This window comes from Herpailurus yagouaroundi, unplaced genomic scaffold (assembly GCF_014898765.1).
Source record: "Herpailurus yagouaroundi ecotype Mexico unplaced genomic scaffold, PumYag 210, whole genome shotgun sequence".
NCBI classification, from domain to species: Eukaryota; Metazoa; Chordata; class Mammalia; order Carnivora; family Felidae; genus Herpailurus; species Herpailurus yagouaroundi.
In genome coordinates this window covers 28,995,227-29,004,127 of record NW_024412441.1, presented here as the reverse complement: position 1 = coordinate 29,004,127, position 8,901 = coordinate 28,995,227, and the positions used below count along the sequence as shown (strand labels likewise).

Sequence of the window (8,901 nt, the reverse complement as noted above, 5' to 3'; positions counted from 1 at the left end):
TTAGGCAATTGGAAGTGCAGAAAATATAATGTGGAACAGCACTGAATCTTAAAATCTTACTAACTGCTATTTACTTCGTGACCCTGAACAGTCATTGGCTTTCATTCCCTTTTCAATTTTAAGGGACAGGAAAGGGATCAAATAAATGTGAACTTCAAAAAGCATTGTATGAACTATAAAGGACTACAAAGATTTAGACAATTCAGAGAAAAAGTCTAGTGTGAATCTTTTATTTTGACAAAACAAATTTTTACAAATTATACACTCTAAACTCCCAAAGTTTCACTCATTTAAAATATAAGAGATGAGGCATCCTGGACCCCAAGATTTCAGGCATGAATAAAATAGTACCAGATTTTCAATTTATATAAGCTAGTTGCATTTTACATACCATAAAAGTGAAGAGAATCGTGACAAGCATTCACTAGTTTCAAATGTACCTATAAGACATGTGGGCAACTTGGGTTTTTTAACCACACAGCTTCATATTAACAAATATCTAAATAACTGACATATATATTTCCATTAATGGCAGACACAACTCCACAAAATCAAATTATATGAATAATTTGCTTTTAATAATCTCAACTTGGAAACTGAAAAATTAGAGGAATGTATAGTTAAGTAGCTGAAAATGTTATACTTATGGCACACAAGCACATCATGACAAGGAATGCTAGAAGTTGTTCCCCTCAGGAATGAATTTGAAAATTTAAAGTATATTTTATTGAAAAGCTAATATCCTTAGTGTGAAAATCAGGTTAAATGAAGTGTTGACTCAATCTCTAAAGATCCAGTAAATTATAGATTTTGTGCAATTAGTTACTAACATACACATTTCAAGATTAATACTGATTTCAATAGAACATTTAGATGGTTCTGAAGTATCTACTTTTTATAGTTGACTTTAACTACACATGTCAATGAAATGTAAGATTCCTCAGTGGGAAGTTATAAAGCTTGTCAGGCACTAGCTACAGGTAATATGTATAGGATTCAGAACAAATGGCGCTTTTCACCTTCAAAGAGCCCCCTTTTAATTTATACAAAATTAGACTGTTTTTACCCACATGTATGCATAAAAGTGCTTGTCAAATGTACACAGTCCATTTCCATAATCCTAAAACAAAACAGGCACACAAATGGATAATAGTTTATATGTTTTATGTGAATATTTTTGATACACCTTTAAACAAATTCAATTGCTATCTAGAGAGGTGTAACAAACTTGGTACAAATTTCTTTGACTTGGGAAAGTAAAGATCTAAGAACTCTCTAAACTCTGCAATTCAGTGTGATTCATATACTGGTTCACTCACTCTGCAAGCTGTTAACTCACTCCTTAATCTCTAGAGGCTGCAGGTACTTATGTTTCAGCAATTATGAGACCAAAAAGACTAAGGGAGAAGGACTTGTTAGAATTAGTCTCCCACAAAATAGTTTTGAATCTAGTTACAAATTGATTTAATATGCTTGCGAGTTAAATTTTATAATAATTATAAAGACATTTACTCTAACAAATTTGAATGAAATGTAATTAAGGACTACACCCTTAATTTTAATGAAAGGCATTTTTCATTTACATACAAAGGAATTCAATAGCCAGCAGCATTTAAATAAAGATATAGTTCCATCTCTTCTCTTTTCCCTTTTATAAAGTGCTATTTTTAACTGGGTAGATTTACTATCCAGCTTTTCAGTAACTTCACTGTATGTCTCTAATAGATTCAAGGAAACACTGAAAAATTGAAAGTCTTTAGTATTAGAAATATTTGCAAACATTGTACAAAGCACAGACTATGAATGTATTTTATTAATAAAATAAAAAGTGTACCTTATGTGAGAATCATTAAGTTGATTTAATAATTACTTCACAGAAGCATAAGCTGACTAGCATTTATGCCAATTTTTGCTAGTCCTCTAAACCAGAAACAGCTTCTGTAGGCAATTCAACTCTAAGCACCACCAAATAGGGTCATGTCAAATAGAACAAATGATCCCCAGAATAAAAACTCTGACAAATTTAAATTTAGACTGTTAGACTAGCAAAACAAATTACTGAGAATCAGAACCAGAGGCAACATTTTACTTAAAAGTACCATAGGTCATCAAGTGTTTTCTTTAAATAAAATTTTGTGTAGTTATTAATAATGTACCTTAACACTAAGTGCAGTGGTCTTAGAGACAGTTAAAAGAAAACCAGAGTACAGATTAACTTAAAAGTGAATGCTGCCTATTTCTTTAGTTCAGTAATTAAAGTTGAAATTGCTATTTAAAAAATAGCTGAGCACTACCTAATACAAACAGGATACCATCTTTCTCACATTATTCTCTAAATAGCTTTTTGTATTTCAACTTTGACCTGACCTTCAGTAGTATCTCTACTGTATCTACTCTAAAGCCAAATGTAATTACTAAAAAACAAAAAACAAAAAGCAGGGCAGTATGTAGTTTTGTTCACACTTAAAATTTCATTACAATTTGCATTTCTTGTCACTCTTGGAAGAGTAACCACTTTTAAAAACAGAAACATAAAAGCGCAACATTCCTTACTTTGCATGGCATCCAGTAATGGTAAAATCAAAGGATCCCTTAATCATCAATTCTGTACACCCAATTTAAATACATTTCCAGTCCTCAGAAACAGGGACTCCAGGGCAGAGGGGTGGCATATGGAAAAGAGGCCTAGGGCAAGGTTTGATGAAATCACTTGGAAATTTACTTCACCCAGAATGCTAGGTTATGGTAATTCCTCCCACCCATTCCAACTTCCCAAGTCAGAATGCAGAATTTAACCTCTTATCTGGTCTTACTTTCTTGCCTCCTCCTAGTATTCTATTCCTGAAAACAAATAAACCTAGAATTTTCTAAATGAAATTATTTTTACCCAAATACATTGGACTTCGGTCTCAATTTGAATGAAGATGAGTGGCTTTTAAGAGCCCGGTCCTCCTCTTCCTCCTCTCCTTCCTCCAGTAGCTGCTCTGGGTCTCTGAAAGAGGGTGTAGTGTGGATGATCTGGGTTCGGAAGCGGATTTTGTTGAGTCTGGGTTTTATTCGTCCACTAGAGCTGCCGGAGGCCTTGCGACCTGGATCCTTTGCTTTGCCTCCAGCCCATCCCTCAGTTAAGTGGTGGTGGTGGTGGTGATGGTGATGATCCCCTCCATCCTCTAAGACATGTGAGAGTTTGTAGGTGATGAGGTGTGAAGGGAGCACCTTTGAAAGCCTCCATCGCCCACCCCCGCTGCCAGTGGCACTCTCTCCATCATCCTCATCCAGGGCTCCCACCAGGTTCTTGATCTCCTCAGCGATGCTCTGACTCAGGTATTGAGAGGCCTTTTTCCCACTGTAGTCCCTAATGTCCACGTCTGCGTCGTAAGCCCCCACCAGCAACTTCACCACCTCCACGTGCCCGTGCATGGCAGCTAAGTGCAGGGCAGTGTAACCTCCGCTCGTCCTGGCGTTAATGTTCACTGGCAGCTGGTGTTTGTTAGCGAAATTGACCAGCATGGCAAGGAGCTCCTGTCTGCCATGCTTGGCGGCCCAGTGCAGGCAGGTGAAGCCAGTTATAAAGTCCCTCTTGGCCAGCAGGCCGGGCTCACAGGTGAGCAACCCTTCCAGGCTATCCCACTTGCCGTCAGAGGCTGAGAGCATCCAGGCGTGTTCCAGAGGGTCCAGCGTCACGGAGCCCCCACCGCTGCTCTCCTCCTCTGCCGACGACGAAGCGACGGATGCGCTGTCTGAGTCGCCCCCGCCTTTGCCGCGTCCTCCCCCAGAGGAGGTCCCCGCGCTGCTGCCCCCAGGACAGACGCTCCTCTTCAGCTGCGGTGAGCTGCCCATCACAAGGTCCCTAAGGTTCTGGCGCGTAGATTTTGGGGTGGTGACGCCACCGCCGGGGGAGCTGCCCGCGTCCGTCTCCTCGCAGCCATGGGGTGGGGGCTCTAGGTCCTCGCTGGGCCCGGGGTCCGGTCCCCTGGGGGAAGGCTGGACCTCGCGCTGAGAGCTTTTCCTCCGGGCCCCGCCGCTCAGCGACGGCCCGCTCAGGCTGTCGCCAGTCAGGCTTGGCGGCCCAAGCGCGGCAGCCGGTGTCTCCCCATGGCTCTGCTCGCAGTCTGGACCCGAGGACGCCTCGGGAGACGCCACCTCTGGGCACAAGCCGCCTTCCTGGGTCTCGACGCGGCCGTCGGGCGTCCTTGGGGCGCCGCTACTGGACTCTGGCTCTACGGTCACCGAGATGCTGGGCAGGTCACGCGAGGGCGCGGCTTCTGGCTGGGGGGGTCCCTCGCAGAACCTCTTTTTAAGGTGCACGTACTTAGAGCCGTCAGCAGGGTCGGTGCGCACCGTGGCCACGGCATTGACCAGTTCCTTGAAGAGAGCGCGGGCGCGGGCGCGCTGCTCCGGCTCGCCGCCCAGAGCACCTCTGAAGTGCTGCACCAGCTCGGCGTGCCGGGCCCGGCCCCCGCGCTCCGCGAGGAAACGCAGCACGGCCTCTGGGCTGAGCTCCACGGGCCCCTCCATCCGTGGCCGCCCTGCTCCTCCCGCGGCGGGTGGCTCAACCCGGCCCCATCGCGGCCGGCTGGAAAACACTGGCTTCTGAGGGACGTAGAGTCCAACCGCCTGGCTCCAGTGGATTCTTGCCAGAGCGTCCTCGGCAGGAGACGCCGCCACCGCCTCACTGGGGCCGCGCCCCTGGGGAACACCCCCCCCGCCGGCCCCCCCCCACGGGTTCACCCCCCCCCCCCCAAACCCCCCCCTTCCGGTCCCCGCGCTGGCCGCTAGTGCGGCTTCAGGCCGGCCGTCGGCGGGCACGCCCCCCCGCCCCATGACCCGCCCACTTCCGGCCTTAGCGCGGGCCGGCAATCACTGCACCCACCCGCCGCCTGCTGGCTGAGTTTTTTTTCCGCGCGTCTTTCACCTAAGGTCCTGAATCTCTTCCAGTCACTCTCCCTCTGCTTGGGTTTGTAGTCTTCTGAGGCGTCGAGGGGATACTCTTGAGAGAGGCTCCCTTCGCGCACGCGCGCAACTATTTGGCGCGGTTAACGTCGCGCGCCCTGCCTGGCGGGGCCTTAGCCCTCTGGCTTTCTGCCCTCGCGTCACTGAGGCTACTAGACTTGGCCCCTCCCCTTTCCCCGGACACCCCTACCCCCTCTCCCGCGGAGGCTGGCCTCGCCCGTTACACCGCCTCCGGTCCGCGCCCCGCGCGTTCAACTCTTCCCGGCGCCCCTTTGCTCCCTTCGCGGTCGGGACGCTACGCTCGGGGGCCCGGGCTGAAACCCCACTTCGCTGAGACCCCAGCCTCCGCTCAGCTCCCGCTCGGGACCATGACCTCTGAGGTGGCGCGGCATCTGGTGAGTCCCTGTCGACTCCTCACGACCCCTCCGCTGCCAAGCGCTGCCCCCTCCACCCTGGGCCCGACTCCCCGGGCCGCCGCCCCGCCTTTCCCAGGGTCCCAGCATATCTTCCTCAGTCAGTCCGGAGCTTGGGGCCCCTTAACACAGTCAAGGCCCCGTCCAGTCGTGGCCGGGATTGTGAGCCGCGCCGCTCCTCAGCTCCCATTGCCCTCTCGGCCGGTCATCCCCGGGCTCCCGAGGCCGGATGGTCCGACCCTGCTGGGAGAAGGGATTCTCTCTTAGCGCGGGAGGCAGGGAGCGGGGCTGTCCCCGCTGCCAGAAGCGGAGGCACAGGGAGGACTCCCCAGCCTCCCGACCCCACGTTGCTGGAGTGGCTGGGAGTTTTTTGCACGGCTTCTCTGTCTAGCCAAAAGTTAAATCTGAAACAGCGATTGTGGATCCATCATTTTTGTAACGGTTTTGGAGGCACAGATTAATGCAATAGTAGTGTAATATTTTACATTTGTATACTCTTCCCTTACTCTTTACGATTTGAGCCTTTTTTGTTTTTGTTTTTTGCTTTGGCACCCTTGAACCTTAAAATGATGTATGTGACTAATTTGTTCAATGTTTTATACTTTTTTTTTTTTTTTTTTTTTTTTTTTTTTTTTACTTTAGAGGGAGAGAGAGTAGGGGAGAGGAGCAGAGGGAGAGAGAATCTTACCCAGACACCCTGCTCAGCTCTGGCCCGAGGCAGAACTGGATCCCAGGACCCTGGAATCATGACCAGAGAGGAAGAGTGGCATGCTCAACCACTGAGCCACCCAGGCACCCACAATATTTTATACTTTTAAAATCACTTATATATTTACGTCACTTGATATAGTAAGCCAGTGGTTCCCAAAGTGTGGTCACAATTATTTTTGTAACAATACCAAGCTGTTATTTGCCTTTTTCACACTCTTGCTGTTATGAGTGTAAAACGAGTTTTCCAGAGGCTACATGATGTGGAATGACCTCACCATTCTGAGGGCTAATGTGTGTACTTGTCCTTTAAAAAAATTTTGTTTAGAGGTGCCTGGGTGGCTCAGTCTCTGGGACTCTTGGTTTCATCTCAGGTCATGATCTCATGGTTGCCTGCCCCCCCCCATCCCCCCCTTCCGTGTTGGGCTCTGCACTGACAGCATGGACCCTGCTTCGGATTCTGTCTTTCTCTTCCCTCCCCTGCTTGCTGTCTTTGTTTCTCTCTCAAAATAAATAAACTTAAAAAAATAAGAAATTTCTGTTTTAATTAATAACACTGTAAATATTACGGGTTGTAAGCCAGGTAAACAAAAGCTCTATGTGGGCCTGAGACCAAAAAGTTTGGGAATTACTGGTCTAAGCTCTTAAATTAGATTGTAGAAACAGAGTTCAGATTGTAGCCTGAGAGATTAGGTGATGTGTGGAAAGTTACACAGCCAGTTTCTTTGATAGATCCTGTACAAGGATTTTTCTCACTGATTCAGCCCAGGTCTCTGGACACTTGTCACATGTTTAGAGAAATATCAGTTTTTCTGTCTGAACTGCATTACAGTTGCTTTGTGTGCATGTGTGGGTGAGGAAAATATAAACTCATTCACAGTCATCTTCAGAATTAAACTTGAGCTGAAGAGATCACTTCATTTAATTGGTGTTGGATGGCTTGTCAACTGCTGTACTTATTTTGCAATAGTAAGTGTACTTTTATTTTCTAATTAAACTTTTTATTTTGAAGTAATTGAAGATTCAGGTGCAGTCTTGCAGTTAAGAGATAATGAGATCCTCTGTACCATTTATCCAGTTTTTTTTAAATAATAACATCTTGTAAAACCATAGTACAAGACCACAACCAGGACGTTGCCATTGATACTGTGAAGGTAAATTTCCATCATCACAGCATCCCACAAGTTTCCCTTTTATACCACATCCACTTCATTTCTACCTCACTTCCTCCTTAACCCGTGACAACCACTAATCTGTTTTTTATTTCTATAATTTTCTCATTTCAAGACTGTTATATAATGGACTCACATAGTATATAACCTTTTGGAATTGGCTTTTTTTTCATGGAGCAAAATTCTCTGGAGCTTTCATCCAGGTTGTTGGATGTGTCATTGAGTTGCTCCTTTTAATTGCTGAGTAGTATTCCATGGTATGGATATACCACCTTTGTTTGAAGGACATCTGGTAGTTCCATTGTTGGGCTACTATGAAGGAGGTTTCTATAAACATTCCAGTATAGTAATATATAATGTCACCTAATGAAAACATAAGTCTTCAGTGGATGGAACTGGAGGGTATTATGCTAAGTGAAGTAAGTAAGGCAGAGAAAGACAGATACCATATGTTTTCACTAATGTGGATCCTGAGAAACTTAACAGAAGACCATGAGGGAGGGGAAGGGGAAGGGGAAGGGGAAAAAAAAGTTAGGAGGGAGGGAGGGAGGCAAACCATAAGAGACTCTTAAATATTGAGAACAAGCTGAGGGCTGAGTGGGGAAAGTAGGGGATGGGCATTGAGGAGGGCACCTGTTGGGATGAGCACTGGGTGTTGTATGGAAACCAATTTGACAATAAATTATATTTAGTATATATATAAAAAAAGAAAACATAAGTCTTCAATCCTCTGGGATAAATTGCCAGGAGTGTAGTTGCTGGGTCACATGGCAGTTGCATGTTTAGTTTTAATGAGAAACTGCTAAACTGTTTCCCAGAGTTTCTGTACTGTTTTCCATTCCCACCCGAGATGTTATGAGGGATCAATCCACATCCTCATCAGCATTTAGTGTTCCTATTTTTTATTTAGACATTCTGATAGGTATATATGTATGTATGTATCACAGGTATGTGGTTTTAATTTGCATTTCCCTAGTGGCTAATGATATTAGCATCTTTTCATGGGCTTATTTGTCATCTGCATATTCTCAAGTGAAATGTCTCTTCATTTCTTCAGCCCATTTTTGAATTGGATTTTGTTTACTGTTGATTTTAGAGTTTTCTTTTTAAATATGTTCTGGATGCTAGTCCTTTCTTGATACATAGTTTGCAAATGTTTTCTCAGTCTGTTGTGTTGTTGTTGTTGTTTCATCCTCTTAACAGAGTCTTTTGCAGAGCAAAAATTTTCAATTTCGATTAAATCTACTTTATGTTTTTCCTCCTATGGATTATACTTTTGGTGTCAAGTCTAAGAGCTAACCCTAGATCTCAAACGTTTTCTTATTTTTCTCCTAAAAGTTTTGTGGTTTGTGTTTTACATTTAAGCCCATGACCCATTTTGAGTTAATTTTTGTATAAGGTATAAGACTTAGATCAAGTGTAATTTTTTGGCCTATGGATGCTCCAATACCGTTTATTGAAAATGTTGTCTATCCTCTATTGAATTGCTTTTGCCCTTTGCCAAAAAACCATTTAAACATACCTGTGTGAATCTATTTCTGGGTTCCCTATTAGCACTAGCACATAGTCTTGATTCTTGTAGCTATGTAAGTTTTGAAATAGAGTAGACTTATTCCTCTCACTTTATTCTTATTTTTTCAGAAATTATTTTGGCT

The 8,901-nt window shown here is 44.8% G+C and overlaps 2 protein-coding genes across 2 annotated transcripts in view; one reads left to right on the top strand and one right to left on the bottom strand.

Annotated features, from left to right (window-relative positions):
- Positions 1-214: 214 nt before the first annotated feature.
- SOWAHC (sosondowah ankyrin repeat domain family member C) lies at positions 215-4,702 on the bottom strand. Its single transcript, XM_040454169.1, has one exon. It carries the CDS (start codon positions 4,516-4,518, stop codon positions 2,884-2,886), a length of 1,635 nt encoding a protein of 544 aa, XP_040310103.1. The 5' UTR covers positions 4,519-4,702; the 3' UTR covers positions 215-2,883.
- A 181-nt stretch (positions 4,703-4,883) lies between these two features.
- Positions 4,884-8,901, top strand: part of SEPTIN10 (septin 10) — a 67,819-nt gene continuing 63,801 nt past the window's right edge. Inside the window, exon 1 of the mRNA XM_040454172.1 lies at positions 4,884-5,348. Within this exon, the coding sequence (XP_040310106.1) occupies positions 5,322-5,348 (27 nt within the window). The 5' untranslated portion in view covers positions 4,884-5,321. The remainder of the gene's footprint in view (positions 5,349-8,901) is intronic.

Coding starts and splice junctions, on each gene's coding strand:
- SOWAHC (XM_040454169.1), bottom strand. CDS start 4,518: ATGGAGGGGCCCGTGGAGCTCAGCCCAGAGGCCGTGCTGCGTTTCCTC.